The sequence below is a fragment of the Loxodonta africana genome, chromosome 7 (genome assembly GCF_030014295.1).
Source record: "Loxodonta africana isolate mLoxAfr1 chromosome 7, mLoxAfr1.hap2, whole genome shotgun sequence".
In the NCBI taxonomy this organism is placed as follows: domain Eukaryota; kingdom Metazoa; phylum Chordata; class Mammalia; order Proboscidea; family Elephantidae; genus Loxodonta; species Loxodonta africana.
In genome coordinates this window covers 6,069,303-6,090,704 of record NC_087348.1, presented here as the reverse complement: position 1 = coordinate 6,090,704, position 21,402 = coordinate 6,069,303, and the positions used below count along the sequence as shown (strand labels likewise).

The following is a 21,402-nucleotide window of genomic DNA, read 5'->3' as shown; positions in this document are numbered from 1 at the left end:
GCCGATCTGGTAGAAAGTTGCATTTCTAGCAAATTCCTTCTAAAGCAATCCTCCCTGTCCCAGGCGCGTCCTTAAGCCCTGACACTCTGCACCCACCAGGGGAAACAAACGGAGCTCCACCCAGGGGGGCGGATCCCTAGGAAGCCCCACCCACGTCACGAGACTCCTCTCCCCATTGGCTGGCAGCGAAGGGGCACACCCTTACGTCACAGAGCTGTGCACTCCGCCCCACTCGAACTCCAGGGGCGGGAGGGGGCGCCGCGCCTGCGCAGTGGAGTTCGGCGCGCTGCGCTGAGCGGGCGGGACGCGGCAACCAGATGGCGGAGCCCCAGGCGGAGTCGGAGCCCCTCTTGGGCGCGACCCGCGGCGGCAGCGGCCGCGGCCGTGACTGCCCCGCGGCGGCAGTGGCGGCGGCAGCGGTGGCCACCTGCCGCAGCGCCCAGGCCAGAGGTAAGCGGCCAGGGCCGGGGCGAGGGCGACCCGGGGCGGGGGTCGCGCGGGGGCTCCGCGTCCCCCTCGGCCCGGGTGGCTGCCGGGACCCCTCCGGGCGGGAGTCCGAGCGGCAGGGTCGCTCTGGGTCAGGGGGCCTCCCCTGGAGTCCGGGCATCGACTCAGGCTGGGGCAGAGTTGGGGCGCCGAGTCCCGCACCCCGAGCCGGGGACCAGCCCCTCCGGCCTCTGGCGGCCTGGGCCACGTGCTCTCCCCGGGGTGTCTGGTGACCCATTTCCTCAGCGGAGAAACCGCGACGCAGAGAGGGGAGGTAGCCTCTCCAAGTAGGTGGCTGGAGCGGGATCCGAACCCAGCGAGGAGTGGCTGGAGGGTCCTTTCTGTCTCCTGATTCCTGGTCCCAAGGGGCTCCCGGGACACTGGGACAGGCTGCTGAGCCAGCAGCTTCCTCCCTCTGCCTTCTGCAGCTTCCCACCGGTGCTCTCTGGCTCCTGCCTGCGCTTCCTGTTTCCAGAGAGATTGCCCATTCCCAGGGAGAAGGGAGGCCACGGGTCCCTGGGGCCTCCGATACAGATGAGGAAACTGAGGTCCACAGAGACCCCCAGACATGTCCAAGGTCACAGCTCTGAGTTCTTGTGCAGCCTCTGTGCGGACCAACTGGGTGTTCATGCCCTGCCAGTTCCCCTCTCTGGGCCTCACTTTCCTTATGTGTCTGGGAGGAGACTGGGTTGGAACAGGGGTCCCCATAACCAGTCTGCAGGCATGTGCCCATCCGTGGAATAATGGGGTGGGGGTCCACTAAACCAGAGGCTGTGATGGCTACCCTGTTTGCCTATCTCAGAGGCTTCCCTGGAAATGCTCTCTGGTCACTTCCTGGGCCAGGACACGCAATCCAGCCCACGCCAGTCCTCGTGGTGGCAGGGACAGGGATGTAGAGTGTGGTGATGTTCAGGGCACAGACTGTCTAGAGTTCCGGTGCCTTCCTGGGCTGCCCCTCCCTGGCTGTGTGGCCTTGGCAGGTGGCTTCACCTTTCTGAGTCTCGGTAAAGGTGGGCAGTCATAGTGCTGCCCAGAGTCCTTGAGTGGTGCAAACAGTTCACACTTGACTATTAACCGAAAGGTTGGAGGTTTGAACCCACCTGGCGGCACTGCGGAAGAAAGGTGCGGCCATCTACTTCTGTAGAGATTACAACCAAGAAAATTCTATGGAGCAGCTCTACCCTGTAACACATGGAATGACCATGAGTTGGAATTGACTTGACTGGTGATGGGTTTAGTTTTTTTAATAGCCCTGCCCAGAGGAAGATGGTCCAGGGAGCACCCAGGGTGGGAGAGCCGGGTGTGTTGGCTCTGATGACTGGCTGTTGTAGGTCCCAGCCCTGGCCGAGGGGGTGGGCGGGCTGGGCAAGTGAGACCCGCATTGTTGATAGGGTGGGAGCCAGCAAGAGAGCTGGGGAAGGCTCTCTGTCTAGTGTGTGTCCCCTGGCGAAGGCATCTGAGAACAGGGACAGGACACCCTGTGTTCCGATCTTGGGCAGCCTGGCTGGCACGGCTGGGCAGACAGGGGTCAGTGGGCACTGAGGGGGGCTTATTCAGTCCCCGTCCCAGCGCCTGGCTGGGCTGTGAGGTGGGGGCCTATGCTCAGGGCTGGCATCCCCACAGTCGGGGTCTCCTGCTGACTGTGGACCCTGTGGTAGGTTTCTTCTGATCCAGCCACGCCTGGCGGGGCCACAGTCAGAGCGTGCAGATGGCTTTCTCGTGCCTGGGTCAGAGTGTTACCCTTTTGCTGGTTAGGAAAAGATCAGAGGAGAAGGAACTGCTGTGCTACGAAGGGAACTCTCAGAATAATGATAACACTGTTATCAGTTGCCGTCAGTCTCGAGTCAGTTCCGACTCTCGGTGACCTCATGTGTGCAGAGTAGAACCCCGCAGGGTTTTTCTGACCTTTTGGAAACAGATTGTCGTGTCTGTCTTCCAAGGTGCCTCTGGGAGGGGTTTGAACCGCCAGCCTTTCAGCTAGTAGTCGAGTGCTTAACTGTTTGTGCCACCCAGGGACGCCTAATAGTAATACCGGCTAATGTTTACCGGGGTTTACTGTGCAGAGCTTTCGTTTGGTTTCTCTCACTTCAGTAACCATTCAATCCATACCTCAGTCCTATGAGGTAGGGCCAGTGGGGAAACTGAGGCACAGAGATGCAGGGGCTTGCCCAGGGTCACAGGGGGAGTTGGTCGGAGCTCCCGTATGGGTGTGCAGGAAGGGGATCAGGGTTTAGATCCAGGTGTTTCGAGGTAGAAGCTTAGGGCAGAGAGGCCCTCGGGGGGCTGATGGGAGACATGCTTTGTGGGCGACATTTGTTGTGGTCTCCTGGGGCTACCCATTGCCCTGGAGTCGATTCCAGCTCAGAGCCACCCTCTAGGACAGAGCAGAGCTGTTTCATAGGGTTTCCTACACTGCAGCCTTTACGGAAGCAGACTGCCACATCTTTCTCCCATCAAGCTGCTGGTGGGTTTGAGCCTCGTGACTTTTCCGTTAGCAGCCAAGCGCTTAACTAGTGCACCACTGGGGCTGCCAAAACAAAATGCCACAAAAAGGGTAGTTTAAAGGACAGAGATTTATTGTTTTTATTCTGGAGGCCAGAAGTCTGAACCCAGGGTGTCTGCAGGGCCACGCCCTCTCCGAAGGCTCCAGGGCAAGGTCCTTCCTTGTCTCTCCCAGCTTCTGGCAGCCCTGGGCACCTCTTGGTGCTCTTTGGCTACTAGAGAGATCCTCACTTGGTGTCTGCCCCAGTGTGTGACTCTTTTGCCCTTTATAAGGCACCACTCAGAAGGAATCAGGACCCACTCTATATGACCTTGTTAACTTCAAAGAAAAATCCTCTTTCCAGACAGGGCCACATTCACAAGTAGAGGGGTTAGGATATCATATCTTTGGGAGGGACCCAATTTGAGTCATAGCAATGTTTGCCCAAATATTCCGACTTGGTATGCCTGGTGGGTGTCAGGGGTGTGGACAGGTAACTTCCACCCAGGGTGACGAGCTCAGGGCAGGGTGTGCTTCCCCAAGGCTGCCCTCGGTTGAGGGGGGTGGTGGTTGTCCCTAATTGACAAGCTGGGGAACAGGATTCCTGGCAAAGCCAACAGCATGGGCTAGGGCTGGAGGCCTTGGAGAGCGTGGCCTCAGGGGAACCAGGCTCAGAAGGACTGGGGGAGGCTCGGGTGCGCGCAGTGGTGGGGTGCTGGCAGAGGTGGGCCCATGGGCCTGGCTGGGGGCCGCAGAAGGCTGTGCTCACGGGGGTTGCGGCATGACCTTGCTGGCTGCTGCAGTGGGAAGGGGCCTCTGTGGGGTGGGGACTGTAGGGTCTGGTGGGCGAGCCTTCTGGGGTTGGATGCCAGAGGGCTGGTAAGCTCAGGTGGCTGGAACCAGAATTGTACAAACAGCAAGAAGACCCAGGTGAAGGGAACTGTGAGGTGGACGGTTCTGGGGTGCCTGACACCGTGGGCCCCCAATGGCTGGCCTGGCCATGAGCCGCTGGTACAGGCCTGGCGGCGGCCCATGGCCTCTCAGGGCCTCAGGTTCTTTGTGTCTTGTTAGGTGCCGTTGAGTCGATTCTGACTCATGGTGACCCCATGTAACAGTATTATTAGAACTGCCCCATGGGGTTTCTTAGGCTGTAATCTTTATGGGAGAAGATCCTCAGGTCTTTCTCCTGTGCAGCTGCTGGTGGGTTTGAACTGCTGACCTTTTGGTTAGCAGCAGAGCACTTAACCGTTGCACCACCAGGCTTCTTTCTTCTCATCTAGGAAGCTTGTACCGTTAGAGTACCCCAGGCAGTCGGTCTAGTTCGGGGACTTTGGCATCATGGGGCCTATTGGGGGCCCCCTGCCCTCCTCCACAGCCTCCCCTCAGGGCTTAGGCGCCTTGAGTTCTGCCAAGTGCCCAAGCTCCATGCTGTCTTGGCTCTGCGGACACAGCAGTGGTGGTGGTCCCTGATCCTGCCTCTCCCAGGACACCTGTCCCGGGACGCCACCCTGGGAGAGTTTTTAGGGGTCCTCAGGGTCAGCCTTGTGGCTGTACACGTGGGGAGACCGAGGCCCAGTCAGAGAAGGCGCTTGCTCCGGGTGCACTGAGAGGCGACAGCAGAGCCAGGACTAGGTCCAGTCTCCGGCCTCTCTCCAGGCCCCACATTCCTGATCGGCCCCTGTGGCCTCTGCCCCAGGTCCCCAAGCATGAGCCCCAGGACAGGAGCAGCAGCCTCCCTGGGGTGGTGGGCAGAGTGGGCAGTGGTCCTGAGCTCCACCAAGGTGCCCATCACCGTCACCTTCCCTCCTGCCACTGCGAAGAGTTGTGCGAGCCTCCATTTTCTTGGGAGCCAGCTGATGTCAGCTTCAGCACCCGCGGGTCCTGGTAGACTCCTGGGCGGAAAGGGCTACAGGGTCTTCTCATTCCCAGGCACTGAACTCCAGACGGGGGTTCACGTGCTGGCTGCACTCTCCCGTGGCTGCCTGGGCGCCGTCTCTGCTGGACCTTGGCAGTGTGGACTTTGCCTCTGGAGTCCTCTGGTGGTACCGCTGTGTCCCATTTGCTTATCAAATGGCTTCTTCTACAGTGAAGCCCCAGTCACGCACTGGCGCACTAGGGATGGTGGGCGAAGCCTGAGCCCCAGACAACACATCACTGTGGCTCCTTGTGGGCGAGGGGCTCGCGTGTAGGTGGGGCGCTGGACAGTGACTTTCTGAGCTGCCCGCCTTCTCCTGAAGGCCCCTTATAGTCAGGAGCCCCCTGCTACCCTTGCCCTGGCTCCCCCGGAGGTTCTGAGCTGTACGTTGGGCAGCGGATTGTGGTGCAGGGCACCTTTCTTCCGGGCTGACATCCTGGCACATGGTGAGATGATTCCTCACCGGGCTCCGACCCTACAGCGCTGCAGGGTGGAAGGTGTCTGTTACAAATGGGACCTCAGAAAGAGACCGAAGCCTGTCCTGACCAATGTGTCCTCTCTGCGTGCAGGAGCCAAGGCTGGACAGGAGCTCTGCATTGACCAGGCCGTGGTCTTCATTGAGGACGCCATTAAGGTGGGTGGTGACTCCTCCCTGGGCTCTGTGGTCGCTGGGTGATGACCTGAGAAGTCCCCAGTGACCCCTTCACCCCTGCTCCAATGGCCAGGCCTCTGTTTCTGGCCTGTATGGTCAAGATAACTGGGTGACAGGGCCTCTGGGCAGGGTTCTCCTGAGTCCTCGCTGAGGGCTACGGCTCGGGTGCTCCTCTTCTGAGTCCTGGAATCGCTCGGCCCGGTGAATTGCCACGTACTGAGGGTCTGTCATGTGCCGGCTCCAGTGCTGGGTCCTGGGAAAGGTGGCTAAGATGAAAGACCATTCCCTCCCGCAAACGCCGCGCAGGCTCGGTTAGGGTGACAACGTGGATGCAAGCAGTGTCCCCCGCAGGTGGGATTAGGCTGGGGGGCATCTGGGAGGATGACGTGGCTGAAGTGGTGAGTGAGGGGTCAGCCTTGTACAGACAGAGGGCATAGCAACCCTTTCAGCAAATGTTCAGGGCGGCGCACGTGCCTGCCCTGGGGTCAGAGCTAAGTGGGTGGGTGTGGGCCTCAGGGCACCCTCGGCCTGGTGGGCAAACATGGCAGCTCGTGGCCATCTGACCCTGCGGTGGGGGAGGTGTCTTGGCCATGTGCCCAGGTGTTGCACAGCCTGTCTCCCAATGTGTGCCTGCCGTGGCGGGGGTCGGGGGGGAGTGGGTATGCATGCAGGCATGTGTGTGAGGGCACACGCGTGTGCAGCACAGGGGGCGCTCGCTCACGCTCCTCTGTCACCCCCACTTCCAGTACCGCTCCATCAACCACCGCATGGACGCCAGCGCGATGTGGTTTTACCGGTGGTATTACTCCAACTCGTGCCAGCGGTGAGGATGCACACGGGCAGCCTGGGGCCCTGCAGGCTTGTGGTGGGGGGGTGGGTGGTCTCACCTGTGCTGGGGACCATACCTGGTGTCAGATTCCAGTCCCCCTGCCCCTCCCTGAGGGTGGAGAAGGCTTCCCTCACTGTCCCCTCCTCACCAAACAGACAGAAGGGCTTCTCTGGTGGTCAGGGGTTCTTTCTAGAATGTTCTGTGAGCCAAAGGCAATGGAATTTTTTTTTGAGGTGAAATTCATGTCACATAAAATTCACCTTTAGTGGCGTTTAATACATTCACGATTTGTGCGACCACCACCTGTTTCTAGTTTCAAAACGTGTTCATCACCCCAAAAGGAGACTCAAACCCACACCAGTCACTCCTCGGGCCCCTAGCCCCCGTCTCTGGCAAACACTCATCTGCTCCCTGGCTCTGGATTTGCCCGTTCTGGACATTCCGTGTGATGGCATCATGCAATACGTGGCCTTCAGCGCCTGGCGTCTTTTCACTCGGTGGAGCGTGTTCGAGGCTCCTCCGTGCTGTCTTGTGCATCAGCGTGTCGTTTCTCTTTGTGGCCGGGCACTGTGCCTTGTGTTACGGCAGCTGAGTTTGATCAGATAGTGTCCTCCGACCGGGCACAGGTGGCCACACACCAGAACGCACTCCTGCCCTGTTACCCGTGGGCCTGTCCCTCTGCGCCCGGCCTTCGTCCTGCTCCCCGGCGTTTCGGCCCCACGGGGCCGCTGGTCCTGGCCTTTAGCCAGCGTGTCCCTTTTGCAGGGTTTTGAGCTTTATCATTTTCTTGATCCTGTCCCTGGCTTTTGTCGAGACTCCTTCCTCGCTCACGAGCTCCTCGGACGTCCGGTTCCGCAGTGCCGCCTGGGAGCCGCCCTGTGGCCTGACCGAGAGCGTGGAGCTGTTCTGTCTGCTGGTCTTTGTGGCCGATGTCTTTGTGAAGGTGAGTGGAGTGGACAGGGCCGAGCCACTGCTGCCCTTCCCTGCCCACGCGGGCTGCCCAACACCCTTTTTCCTTGTCTTCTTTGTTTCTGTGTTCCTGGACCTAGCTGCTTTTTTTCCAGATTTTGCCTCTTGGCCTGCTGAGCAAAGGGCAGGGCTTCTTGGGGAGTTTTGGGCCTCGGGGCAGAGGCTTCTGCCAGCCCTTCTCCCCTGGGTGGTACCACGGGGGGCGGTGCAGCCTTGTGGGGTTTCAGCGTGGTTGAGACCGGAGCTGAGGCAGAGCGAGGGGGCGGGGTGGTCTCTCCCACCCTGAGGAGAAGAGGAACGCCAGGGTGGGGACAGGAAGGGCCTCCGGCCCACGCAGTGGCTACTGCATGTCCGCCTGTGTCCCCGTGACTGAATCCTACTGGAAGCTGGAGGTGGGCTTGGCCTGCCCGTGTCAGCATCTGGGGCGTGTCGGAGCTGGCTGAGCCTAGTGACTTCCCTGTGGGGCCTAGAGGCGCAGGCCTTGTTGTGGCCACATGATCTGTTGTTTTCATCAAACAACATATTCCAGCACTGCACTGGTGGACTTGCCCGTTCATGCCTTGACAGGCTGGCTGTCCCTCCCTGCAGGGTCAGCCCCAAGCTGCAGGCAGGCTTGCTTGACCATCCCGTCAAGGGCCTCTGCCTGGCGGGGTCTCTAGGAGGGTGGGCTCGGCCTCCGTGCAGCCGCGGGGGTAGGGCGGGCGTCTGGATGAGTCTGTGGTGGAGGCCAACGGGAGCAGCTCATTCATGGCTTCTTTTTTGGCTCATATGTGGTTAGGAGGTCAGGGGTTTTACAGTGGAACTGAAACTGGTGAAAAGTTCTTCACGTTGTGTGAATGCTGGCTTGCTTGTGGGCAAGGAGACGCACCTGTGCGCAGCGCCCTCTGCAGGTGGGAGTGGGAGAGGCAGGTGGTGGGAGAGGAGACCACAGCCCCGCCTCCAGCCACACCTGGCTGTTTGCCCTCAGGCCTACGCGCCTTCTCCTGTTACCTGAGGGGTGAGAGCAGGACCCCCTGTACTGGGGAGGAAACTGAGGCCAGAGGAGCCAGTGAGTGCCCTGTGTGAGGTTGCCCTATGTGTCATGGCATCCAGGCAGCACTAGCCATGGCTAGGCACCGCTCCTGAACTCTGCTCAGTTCCCTGCTCTTCCACTGTGCCGAAAGGACTCTGACCAGGCTTGCTCTGCTTTCCGCTGCCCTGAGCCTGCCGCATGTGACTCTTGCCCTGTGACCGGTAGCCGACTCACCTGTCTCTCCTGCAGGGCTACCTGTTTGGGTGGTACCAGTACCGGAGCAGCCCCTGGCTGCTGGCCTACCTCTTGGTGCTGGTGGTGTCACTGATAGACTGGATCGTGTCCCTGAGCCTTGTTTGCTGGGAGGTAGGTGATGCGGCAGTGCCTAGATGGGTGGGTGGGCTCTGCAGGGTGTGAGTGCAGCTGCCCTGGGAAACAGGGAGATGGGTCCTGAGGCTCTGTGGTCACCCGGCTGTATGCCCAGCATAGTCCTCTTCCTGTAGCACCCACTCACCCCGTTAGCCAGAGAGCCTTGCTCCCATCTTGCAGATGAGCACACTGAGGCCAGGAGGACACACGAGGTTTTCCTGGGTCATCCCGTGGGTGAGTGGAGGACCTGGGGGCGTTGCGGCTATCTGGGTGCCCTGTGAAGGTGCCACCCGGGTATGACTGCCCCAGGTGAGCACGGGCAAGGCTCTGCATTGCCCAGCAGTTCCCCAGCCTCTGCCCGCAGAATCCCAGTCTCTAGGAGCACCTCACTGGAACTGCCATGCCGGTCAGGGTCAGCCAAGGAGACTGGAGCCCACTGGTGCTTCGTGTCAGTTGGGGGCTCCAGAGAAACAGAACCACTTGGAGAGGTGTGTGTGTCCATACACACACACCACGCCCACACAGACATGTGATCTATACGTGTGTGTATATAACATAAAGCCAAAAACCAAACCCGTTGCTGCTGAGTCAATTCCGACTCATAGCGACCCTACGGGACAGAGTTGAACTGCCCTATAGAGTTTCCAAGGAGCACCCGGTGGATTCGAACTACCGACCTTTTGGTTGGTAGCCATAGCCCTTAACCACTACACCACCAAGTTTTGTTATGTGCGTGTATATATACATTTACACACACACATATATATGAACTTATATGTATATATGTACGTGTATATATATTTGAAAAAAGGGGAAGACCCTCAGTGAGATGGACTGACACAGTGGCTGCAACAATGGGCTCAAACATAGCAATGATTGTGAGGATGGCGCAGGACCAGGCAGTGGTTTGTTCTGTTGTACATGGGGTCGCTATGATTTGGAACCGACTTGACAGCACCTAACAGCAACAACATAAAAAAAAAAAAAAAATGAAACCCAATGCTGTCAAGTTGATTCAGACTCATAGCAACCCTATGGGACTGGTGCGGGGGACAAGTGCCGGGGCCTTGGGACAGTCTGCCCCGGGATGTCAGGTACAGGGGACAAGTGCCAGCGTCTCGGGACAGTCTGCCCCGGGATGTCAGGTACAGGGGACAAGTGCCAGGGTCTCGGGACAGTCTGCCCCGGGATGTCAGGTACAGGGGACAAGTGCCAGCGTCTCGGGACAGTCTGCCCCGGGATGTCAGGTACAGGGGACAAGTGCCAGGGTCTCGGGACAGTCTGCCCCGGGATGTCAGGTACAGGGGACAAGTGCCAGCGTCTCGGGATAGTCTGCCCCGGGATGTCAGGTACAGGGGACAAGTGCCAGCGTCTCGGGACAGTCTGCCCCGGGATGTCAGGTGTAGGGGGACAAGTGCTGAGGTCTCGGGACAGTCTGCCTCTGGGATGTTGTGTTGTGGGGACAAATGCCAGGGTCTCGGAACAGTCTGCCCGGGGATGGCAGGTGCAGGGGTGACGGCTGCACCCTGAGCCCTCGGGCAGTTGAGTCCCAGCGTGGCCCCTTCTCTCGTAGACGGTGCGGATCCGCCGGCTCCTGCGCCCCTTCTTCCTGCTGCAGAACTCGTCTATGATGAAGAAGACACTCAAGTGCATCCGCTCCACCCTGCCGGAGATGGCCAGGTGGGCCCAGGTGGGGTGCTGCCGGAGATGGCCAGGTGGGCGCCCCGGGTCAGGTGGGGTGCTGCCGGAGATGGCCAGGTGGGCCCAGGTGGGGTGCTGCCGGAGATGGCCAGGTGGGCCCAGGTGGGGTGCTGCCGGAGATGGCCAGGTGGGCGCCCCGGGTCAGGTGGGGTGCTGCCGGGGATGGCCAGGTGGGCCCAGGTGGGGTGCTGCCGGAGATGGCCAGGTGGGCCCAGGTGGGGTGCTGCTGGAGATGGCCAGGTGGGCCCAGGTGGGGTGCTGCCGGAGATGGCCAGGTGGGCGCCCCGGGTCAGGTGGGGTGCTGCTGGAGATGGCCAGGTGGGCGCCCTGGGTCGGGTGGGGTGCTGCTGGAGATGGCCAGGTGGGCCGGGCACCCTGGGCGTGGCCTGTGCTGTGTGGTTTGGGACAGGTGTTGGGGGTACAGGGCCCAGTGGGGTCCCATTGGGCAGCTGTGCCCCAGGCCTGGGAAGTGTCCAGGCACACTGCGGGCATGGCACCAACACTGGACCATGCTGAGTAGGGCCTGGCTGGAGACAGTGTAGGGGTCCGGGTGGGCAGGCTACGGCCGGGTGGTGTTTTAGGGTTCCTAGCTGTGCTGTCAGGTCCTCTAGTTCTAGCAGCCCCTTGAGAACCTGGCCCCTTCACTGCTGACCTGGCTGCCCCCCATCTTCCTTCCCATCCCGCACGTGGTCATTGCTGAGTCCTAGTGATGCTTCTTTCCTCTGCTGGGTCTTTGCTTGTCCCCTTCTGCCCCTGCTATGACCCCTCCCCCGTCCCCTCCCCCGCCACCGCCACCATGCAGTGTTCACCCCCTTGGAGGCTCTCAGGGCTCCCATCACTGCCAGAGTGCCCGGCCTGCTCCGCCCACCTTCCTCCAGGTCCCTGGAACCCTCTGCCCTCACTCCTGCCTGGGGCCCCTCCCCTGCCTCAAGTCACCTCCCCTGAGGCTCCTGTGGCTGCACCCCATCTCTGTCTGGCCTCTCCCCTCAGTCTGGGTGGCCCATGGGGCACGCTGGGGGGCTGCCATTTCATCTTCACCAAACAGAGACCCCTCCCCTGGGCAGGGCTAGGCCCCATTCCCGGGACCTTTCGGGGCTGAGCAGGTCCAGGTCCCCGGGAGGGGAAGGCCGACGCTTCAGGGAGCTGCGTAGGCGGTTGTCACTGACCGGGGTGGGGAGGTCAGCTGTCGGTCACTGGAGTGGGGGCCGCGTCTCCCCGTGCTGACCACGGCCTTCACCCCAGCGTGGCGCTGCTGCTGGCCTTACACCTGTGCCTCTTCACCATGTTTGGGATGTTGCTGTTCACTGGTGAGAAGGTGAGGGGCCTGTGAGCAGCGTGGCTCAGGCGTTCCGTGGCGCGTGGTCTCCCTGCTGTCCTGTCTGGGCCTGAGCTAGGGCCTGTCTGACCATCCCCACAAAGCCTGCTGGGAACCGTGAGGGGAGGTGGTCGACCCCACGGTGGGTGGTATGGCTTGTTGGGTTCCAGGCGTGGGGCATGGCTGTGGAAGCCTCAGCCGGTGGGTGGCAGCCCAGTCGGTCCCCCTGAGCCAGCCACACCTGCTCCTGGCAGGATGACGGGCTGAGCAAGGAGCGGCTGACCTACTTCCGCAACCTGCCTGAGGCCCTAACCTCCCTCCTCGTGCTGCTGACCACAGCCAACAACCCTGATGGTGTGCGGGGGGCCGGAGGGGAAGGGGGGCACTGGGGGGGGTGAGCGGGACACTGGGGGGTGGGGTGGAGGTCGAGGCCCAAAGGGGCGAAGGGGGTACTGGGGGGTGACTCAAGGCCCTGAACTGAGAGGGGGCACTGGCCTGTCCGGGGAGGGGTCTCAGGTGGCGACTTCAGGTCAGCATAGAGATGAACCTCCTAGAAAGGTAGTGAGTTTCCCATTCCTGAGAGCGTGCGAGCAGAGGCGTGAGGATTGGCTTTCTGCTCTGGGCGAGGGCAGATGGGGTCAGGCTGCAGCAGGACTCGGCCGCGCCCTGGGTTTTCAGTGTCTCTTGTCTACTCTCAGTGATGATGCCGGCCTACTCCAAGAACCGCATCTACTGTGTCTTCTTCATCCTCTTCACTGTCATTGGTGAGGCTGGACGCTCGGCTGGGGCCTGCCCTGGGACGGCCCCCCACCCCATAACTCCACCTCGGGGACAGCGGTGGGCCTGCCCTGGGACGGCCCCCACCCCGTAACTCCACCTTGGGGACCCCACTGGGTCTGCCCTGGGATGGCCCCCCACCCTGTAACTCTATCTCAGTGATCCTGGTGGGTCTGCCCTGGGGCAGCCCTCTCATCCTACCCAGTACTTCACCTCGGTGACCCCGATGGGCCTGCCCTGGGATGGCCCCCCACCCCACCCTGTAACTCCACCTCGGTGACCCCAATGGGCCTGCCCTGGGACGGCCCCCCACCCCGTAACCACCTTGGGGACCCCGGTGGGTCTCCAGAGCTCTCACACTGATGTCCTGGGCACTGTGGCTAGGTCATGCTGGTGGCACACCCCCACCCCATGCTGTAGATGAGGACATGGGGCCAGGGATCCAGGGACATGCCCGCAGCCCCACGGCCCGAGGGACAAGTCCTCTCCCATCCGCACCCATGGGGCCTCCTGGGCCGTCTCGGGTGTGCTGCGCCCTCCAACCCCGAGCCCGGTCCTGCCCTTGGCCCTGGCCACTGGTGGGTGGGCTGGAGACGCCGCTGCCCCTTCCTGCTCTGCCTGCCCGTGGGTGGGGACTTTGACCAGCCTGTGGGGGGACACTGAGCAGCCCATGGGAGACGCTGACTGGGCCATGGGGGAGGTTCACTGACTGGGCCATGGTGGGGCACTGACTGGCATATGGTGGATACTGATGGGCGTGTGGGAATGCTGACCGGGCCATGGGGAGTACACTGATTGGCCTGTGGGGGACGCAGACTGGCCTGTGGGGACACTGAACAGTCCCTGGGGGACGCTGACGGGCCTCTTATCTTGAAGGCAGCTTGTTCCTGATGAACCTGCTGACGGCCATCATTTACAATCAGTTCCGGGGCTACCTGATGGTGAGAGCCACCACCAGCTGGGCTGTCTGGGCAGGAGAGGGTGCTGGGGGCACCAGGCGAGGTGTGACCTATGACAGCTGACTGATGTGTGGGTCCTTGGCCTTGACGACCAGGCTCCCCAGGGGTTTGCACCTATTGCCTGGCACCATGCTCTGGAACTGGGGAGAGTGTCTCTGGGGAAGCTTACCTCTCCTGCCGTTTCCTGTCCGCACTGCCACCGAGGGTGCCCCTTTCCTCCCCAGCCCCCTGGAGGGGGGCTGCCAGGGATTGCCACTCCCTGGGCAGTTGGGGCCCCAGATACAGTGTCTCGGTGGACCCACTGTGCAGGGAGCCACAGCTGGCCCTGGCCTGGGTGCCTTCCTGCGGGGACCCCACCTCTCCCTGAGTCTGTGAGCTGCCTGGGGGTGGGGGCTCTGACCAGGTCAGCTGCGTGAGGCCCTCAGCATCACCTTCTTTGCAGCTCTCACTCCAGACATCCCTGTTCCGGAGACGGCTGGGCACCCGGGCCGCCTACGAGGTCCTCGCCTCCCTGGAGGAGGGGAGAGAGGACCACCCTCAGGCGTGAGTGTGGGGACCCCCAGGGCTCGGGGAATGGGCGGAGCCTGGGACCCTTTTCTCCCTGAGAGTGGAGGCTGCTGCTCTGGAAGGGGTCCGCGTGTTCCCAGATGGTTCTTTCCAGAAAGCATGACCTGTGCGCTGGCTGTGTGCGAGCCCCCTGCTCGCAGGCGCCAGCCTGGTTTTATCTTTTCATGGTGGAGAAAACACCCAAGAAAACATTTGCCAGTTCAGCGACTTCCACACACGTGATTCAGTGACGTTAATCCCTTCCTTCCTGTTGTGCAGCCTTTATTGCTCTCCTTTCCCACATACTTGGTGCTGGGCCTTAGATACTCTGTCTGCAGTCACGGGAACCATCATATCCCTGGTGCTCCGGGGCTGCCTGGTTCTCCCGTCTGTCTGCGTTAACCCTGGGGCCTCGGCTGGTGGGGGGCTTTGGGCTGGTGGCGGTGTGGGGGGGGGGCTTGGGGCTGTTGAGGGGTCTTCGGGCTGGTGATGGGGAGGCCTCAGGCTGGTGGTGGCTTCAGGCTGGTAGGGGGGCTTCAAGCTGGTGAGGGGGGCCTCGGGCTGGGGGGGGATGATGGGCTGGTGAGGGGCCTCAGGCTGGTGGGGGGCTTTGAGCTGGTGGGGGGGCTCTGGGCTGGTGGCGGGGGCCTCAGGCTGGTGGGGAGGGTGCCTCAGGCTGGTTGGGGGCTTCAGGCTGGTGGGGGCTTTTGGGTTGGTGGGAGGCCTCTGGCTGATGGGGGTGGGCCTCAGGCTGGTGAGGGGCTGTGGGCTGGTGAGAGCCTGGGCTGGTGGGGGCCTCAAGGGCCTTGGGCCTTTTCTTCTCGTCCTGTTTTATGCTCCAAATCCCTGGGCTGCTGCTGGGATCCCCAGGTGTCTGGGTGGTGTTCCATTAGGCGTGTTGTTTGCAAATGTGGGCCCAGAGCTCGAGGCTGGGCGTGGTGCCAGCGAGGATGTGCCCAGTGGGGAGGGGCCTGCCTTCAGCTTGTTAGTCGGGGAGCCTGTGCCAGACCCTGTGCCTGCGGGGCTCTACATGCCCCTCACAAGGGATGATCAGGCTGTCCCGGGTTCTAAAGAAGGGACAGAAAGTGCCCGTGGTGCTGGCCGCATGTGCTCCTGAGTGGAGTCCCCTGTGGTTGCCTGGGGTCACAGTTGGAAGCCAGGGCTCAGGACCTGGCCTTGCTCACGTGGCATCGTCTCTTCTCCCTCACAGGGTTGGGGTGAAGCCCGAGACCTTCCTGCGGGCACTCCAGAAAACCCACATGGCCACCCACTGCAAACGTGCCATTGAGCAGGTAGCAGCCCCGCCTGCCTGCCTGTGCTGCTGGGTCCCCCTGGGCCATTGGCCAGCGGATCAGCCCGGCCCCTGGGGCGCTGACAGGGCCACAGACCCTGCTGATCCAGCTCCTCTGCTTTGCAGAAGCTGCGATCCCACGGTGACGGTCTGCTGTCGGCCGACGAGTTTCAGAAACTCTTCAACGAGCTGGACAAAAGAGTGGTTAAGGAGGTAACTGCTTGAATTAACCAGGTTAACATGGGACTTGTGTTGATACCAGTCCTCCCCCACCCCCGCTGCCCTGGTCACCTGAGATAACTCGTTCATGACCAGTGCGAGGATGCACGTCCTGGGCTTCTGAGTGGGGACAGACTTGTCCCCATGGCAGGGTACAGACCTCAGTGGAGAAGATGTGTCAGCCCACAGGTGGCAGAAATGTTTGCAGGGTTGCCCGGGCGGGGGCTTGTCTGCAGCTGCTGGGCGGGCAGGCAGGGAGCAGCCGTCTGGGCTAGAGGTGGGGTACGGGCAACGGTGGGGGTGTGCAGGGAGACTTTTGGGGGCTGGTGCTGGCTGGAGGCCTTCAGGGTGCCAGTGTCTGTGTTGAGGGCTCTGGGATGGTGGATGTCCCTCGGTAGTGCAGTTAAGGCACCAGGCTCTTGACCCAAAGGTGAGAGGTTTGAGCCCACCCAGAGGCACCTCAGAAGAAAGGCCTGGTGATCTACTTCCAAAACATCAGCCACTGAAAACCTGAGGGAGCACAGCTCTACTGTGACACGCCTGGGGCCACCGTGAGCGGCACACCTGGGGCCGCCGTGAGCGGCACACCTGGGGCCGCCGTGAGTGGCACACCTGGGGCCACCGTGCGTCGGAGTTGACTTCATGGCAGCTGGTATCGCCAGGCCGGGCTGTGGTTGCAGGCTTGCCAAGAGACGGCTTGTCTGGGTGCATGGCTGGACAGACCTATACCCGTGTCCTCACCCCACGCTCTGACCCTAGAGGTAGCCAGAGTCCCTTCCTCCTGCAGTGTCCCTGCGGTGCCCTCTACTGAGAAAGCTTAACACTGCGCTCTCCGTGGACAAGAGATGCTGAAAGGGCTTTGCCGTCACGGCAGAGCGGGCACTGAAGGGTGACTGGGAGCTGAGGGCCAGTGAACCGACGCTGGCTCAGCCAGCGTGGGTCCTGCTCCAGGGCAGCCACGACGTTTAGTACGATGTTTCGGGGATTTCCATCCGGGGCTTTCCCGTGCAATTAGAGCTATGTATTTAAAAAATGTATTTAGGGTAGGTTAATTGTGCTCGTGAGGAACCTGCACATAGACCAAGAGGCGGTCATTCAAACAGAACAAGGGGATACTGCATGGTTTAAAGTCAGGAAAAGTGTGTGTCAGGGTCGTATCCTTTCACCATACCTATTCAATCTGTATGCTGAACAAATAATCCGAGAGGCTGGACCATATGAAGAACGGGGCATCAGGATTGGAGGAAGACTCATTATCAACCTGCGTTACGCAGATGACACAACCTTGTTTGCTGAAGGCCAAGAGGACTTGAAGCACTTACTGATGAAGATCAAAGACCACAGCCTTCAGTATGGATTACACCTCAACTTAAAGAAAACAAAAATCCTCACAACTGGGCCAATAAACAACATCACGATAAACAGAGAAAAGATTGAAGTTGCCAAGGTTTTCATTTTATTTGGATCCACAATCAGCAGCTATGGAAGCAGCAGTCAAGAGATCAAACAACATATTGCATTGGGCAAATCTGCTGCAAAAGACCTCTTTAAAGTGTTGAAAAGTGAAGATGTCACCCTGAAGACTAAGGTGCGCCTGACCCAAACCACGGTGTTTTCAGTTGCCTCATATGCATGTGAAAGCTGGACAATGAATAAGGAAGACTGAAGAAGAATTGACGCCTTTGAATTGTGGTGCTGGCAAAGAATATTGAATATACCATGGACTGCCAAAAGAACGAACAAATCTGTCCTCGAAGAAGTACACCCAGAATGCTCCTTAGAAGCAAGGATGGCGAGACTGCGTCTCACGTACTTTGGACGTGTTACCAGGAGAGATCAGTCCCTGGAGAAGGACATCATGCTTGGTAAAGTAAAGAATCGGTGAAAAAGAGGAAGACCCTCAACAAGGTAGATTGACACAGTGGCTGCAACAGTGGGCTCAAACGTAGCAACGATTGTTTGGCTAGCACAGGACCGGGCAGTGTTTCATTCTCTTGTACGTGGGGTGGGCGTGAGTTGGAACTGACTTGACGGCAGCTAACAACAACAACAGCAGCAGCAACATACAGGGTCGCTGGGAGTCAGAATCCACTCGACAGCAGTGGGTTTTCTGGTTTTTGTGTACCTGGAGGAACACTGGTGGCATATAAGTTAAGCAGTCAGCTGCTAACTAAAAGGTTGGCAGTTTGAGCCCACTAGCCACTTCCTGGGAGAAAGACCTGGCAACCTTCTGCAAAGATTAAGCCCATTGCTGTCGAGGTAATTCTGACTCATAGTAGCCCTATAGGCCAGAGGAGAACTGCTCCAGAGGGTTTCCAAGGCCTAATCTTTACTGGAGCAGATTGCCTCATCTTTCTCCCATGGAACAGCTGATGGGTTCGAACTGCTGACCTTTTGGTTAGCAGCCGCTCTTAACCACTGTGCCACCGGGGCTCCAGAACTACCATGGTAGAACTACCAGAAAAAAACTGTCGCTTTTGAGTTGATTCCAACTCAGCGACCCTATAGGACAGAGTAGAACTGCCCTGTAGGGTTTCCAAGGAACAGCTGGTAGATTTGAACTGCTGACCTTCTGGTTAGCAGCCAGGCTCTAACCACCGTGCAACCAGGGCTCCCTGTAAACATTACAGCCCAGGAAACCCTATGGGGCAGTTCTGGTCTGACATACAGGGTTGCTTTGAGGGAAAGTTGACTTCGATGGCACCTAACAACAACCTGTGTACCTGAAGAAATACTTGTTTTCCTTTGACAGACAGGTGAGGTGTCATGACTCTCTGCACTTTGCACCTTCACTCACCGTGTCCCATGTGTCGTCTTGTGCTCACGCGGAGCTTTTTGTGAGGTTGGCAGTGTCCGCATCTGCCTGTCTGATGAGGTGGCCACTAGCCACGTGGGGCTGCCGAGCCTTGAGATGTGGCAGGTGTGACTGGGGAATTGGATTTTTTGTTTTGTTGAATTTGAGTTGAAGTGGCCACCTGGAGCTGGCGGCCTGTGGGTTCAGCTCCAGCTGCTGCTTGTTCACTGCTGTGCCGCGGTCCGCCACGCGCCGAGGAGTGCTCAGCCTCGTCCCCGCTGTTTGCTGTTGCAGTCCGTGCTGCGGTGAACTGTCCTTGTGCTCTTGAGCCAGTATCTGAGGGGTGCCTGAGGGGGTATCATGGATGGAAATGCTGGGTCTTACAAGTGTTTTCATTTTAATTAAAAAAAAAAAAAATTTGCTGCTGAGTCAAATGCGACTCACGGTGACCCCCCGTGTGTCAGAGTAGAACTGCGCTCCTTAGGGTTTCCAGTGGCCGTGACCTTCCAGCAGTGGCTTGCTAGGCCTTTCTTCTGAGGTGCCTCTGGGTATTTTCGAACCTCTGACCTTTCGTTAGCAGCCCAGTATGTTAACTGTGTCACTTGCCCTCCATCGTCTTCCACCCTGCCTGTTAATGAGTTATTTTTGTTCTAAATTAAGTTTTTATGGCTACTAGCACATAGTTTATGCCTTTTTGTTTTTCATGTAGCATCTTCCACATTGTGACACTTCGCATACAAATAAAATGGCTGTGTAATATTCTATCACAGTTCTGTTACGCTATCGATGGGCACTTAGGTTATTTCTACCCTTTTTGGGGTGTTATAAAGACCGCTGTGATGAACATCTTTGTGTACAAAGCTAATTCAGAGTTAGGGATTATTTCCTTAGGCTAGATAGCTGAGGATAGGAGCTAAGGTAGGAACAAGTGGAATCCCAGAATAAGGGGGTGTGGACATTTTGGGGCTCCCGATGGCTGCGGCCGCCTGCTGGAGCGTGGTTCTGAGCGTGTGCCCGTTCCCTTCCCAGCATCCCCCGAGGCCTGAGTACCGCTCTCCATTTCTGCGGAGCGCCCAGTTCCTCTTCGGCCACTACTACTTCGACTACCTGGGGAACTTCATCGCCCTCGGGAACCTTGTGTCCATCTGCGTGAGCGCGGGCTTGCCCTTGTTGGGACTTGGGGGCCCCTTGCTCCCCACCTCCCTGGCTTGGAGCCGTGTGGCCCCGCCGTGCGGCAGCAGTGTGGCACGCGGGGCTGTGCCGTGTTGGCGAGCTGCCCCCTTCCTCTGGCTTCGCAGGTGTTCCTGGTACTAGACTCAGACTTGATCCCTGATGACCGTGATGACTTCATCCTGGGGGTGAGTCGCACGCCGCTCCCCTTCCAGCCTGCTTTGCAGTGTGGCGAGGGCTTCGAGGGCACAGCCTGCCCAGGGAGCCTGAGGGTGCTGGACCTGGGGAGGCAGGCCGTCCGTGGCAGGTTGTTCTTGGGGTCGGGGTGGGGGGGAGCATGGTCTCTGGAGGCCTGGAGGGGTGAGCCCTGGGGCAGGGTGGGCAGGGCCAGGGGAGGCTGCCAGCCACCTTGAGAGGTGGACATGGTGGAGAGGGGGAGCCAGGTGCCCTTAGCGAGGTGTGCTTGCCATGGCGGGCAGGTGGGCCAGGTGAGCACAAGATGGTTACCCAACAACATCACTGACTGCATGCCAAGCTGAGTGACCAAGTTGAGTGGCTGTGGCGTTTTGGCTGCCTGTGGGTGGGCTCTGGAGGCCAGTCGCCCCAGGGCTAAGACAGCAGCTCTGCCCATGGGTGGGATGGGGGTGCTGGTGGTCCCAGGAGTAAGGCTCTGCCTGTGGGTGGGTTTGGGGGACTGGCAGCCCCAGGACTGAGGTGGTGGCTCTGCCTGTGGTTGGGATCAGGGGGCTGGCAACCCCAGGACTGAGGTGGCAGCTCTGTCTGGGTGGGGTCGGGGGCTGGCAGCCCAGGTCTAAGGCGGCAGCTCTATCTGTCTGGGGTCAGCGACCGCGGACCCAGGACTGACCCTGCGTACCTGTCTTGCCTTTTCAGATCCTCAACTCCGTCTTCATCCTGTACTACCAGGTGGAGATGCTGCTCAAGATCTTTGCCCTGGGCCTGTGGGGCTACCTGTCCTACCTCAGCAACCTGTTTGATGGCTTCCTCACCTTAGTCCTGCTGGTAAAGCTGGCGGGGGGCCGTGGGATGGGTCATGGGTGGGCCCAGCAGGCGCTCTGCTCCGCACCCAACTCTACTGTGTTCTCTCAGGCTCCCGAGGACCCGAGGGCTGGGGTCTGGCTCCTGCCTGAGCGAGGAGGGGCGGCTTCATGTCTGAGCCACTGGGCTGGTGGGGCTGCAGGGGCTAGGTCTCCTGCATCAGAGCGCTGGGGGCCACCACTTGTGGCCCGTGCCTCTCAGACCCCTGAGGGAGCCCCAAGGGAGCCTGCAGCTCTGGCCAGCACCCCAGCACTGGGCGTGGCCACTAACGCCCAAGTGTCACCCTGCAGCAAGAGGGCAGAGCAGCCTCAGGCACCCCCCAGGTGTCCATTCTCCCAGGGACCACGGGGCAGGGTCACGGCTGGGGTGGCTTCACAGCTACCGCATCACAAGCGATGTTGACTCATCGTCACCCGTTGAAGCCACCAGTCCCCGGAGCACGAGCAGATGCTGATCAAATAGCTGCCCCCACACTGAGCCCCTGGGAGCTTTCCCTTGTCCCGCCCCAGGTTCCCGGGGGGACAGTGTCTCCCACTGGAGCAAACCTCAGCGTGTGGTCCCATCGCATGGGGGCAGGACCAGGCCCCGACTCCCTGGGGACCCTCCGGCGGAGCAGGAGCACAGAGGCCCTCGCCTCTCTGTAGCTGGCTTGCAGCGGCCAGGTTAGCGTGCTGCAGCAATGCCTCTCTTCTTCTGTGATTGAAGGTCTTGGAGATCTCGACTGTGGCTGTGTACCGATTCCCACACCCAGGCTGGTATGTGACCCGAGGAGGCCACGGGCGGCGACAGCCACTAGCACCCCACTAGCACCTGGGGAAGGGTCTCTAGGTGCTCCCCTGGCGCTCCTGGGTCTGTGGCTG

The 21,402-nt window shown here is 60.1% G+C and overlaps 1 protein-coding gene across 4 annotated transcripts in view; it reads left to right on the top strand.

Annotated features, from left to right (window-relative positions):
- Positions 1 to 317: 317 nt before the first annotated feature.
- Positions 318 to 21,402, top strand: part of TPCN2 (two pore segment channel 2) — a 31,894-nt gene continuing 10,809 nt past the window's right edge. For 2 of the 4 annotated variants that reach the window (XM_064287624.1, XM_064287625.1), the window contains exons 1-17: positions 318 to 450; positions 5,453 to 5,517; positions 6,282 to 6,358; positions 7,130 to 7,307; positions 8,595 to 8,711; positions 10,288 to 10,394; positions 11,658 to 11,730; positions 11,985 to 12,084; positions 12,429 to 12,494; positions 13,384 to 13,448; positions 13,909 to 14,009; positions 15,223 to 15,304; positions 15,430 to 15,516; positions 19,346 to 19,465; positions 19,615 to 19,674; positions 20,378 to 20,506; positions 21,248 to 21,297. In XM_064287624.1, the coding sequence (XP_064143694.1) occupies positions 318 to 450; positions 5,453 to 5,517; positions 6,282 to 6,358; positions 7,130 to 7,307; positions 8,595 to 8,711; positions 10,288 to 10,394; positions 11,658 to 11,730; positions 11,985 to 12,084; positions 12,429 to 12,494; positions 13,384 to 13,448; positions 13,909 to 14,009; positions 15,223 to 15,304; positions 15,430 to 15,516; positions 19,346 to 19,465; positions 19,615 to 19,674; positions 20,378 to 20,506; positions 21,248 to 21,297 (1,610 nt within the window). The other 2 variants (XM_064287626.1, XM_064287627.1) reach the window with 2 other exon arrangements.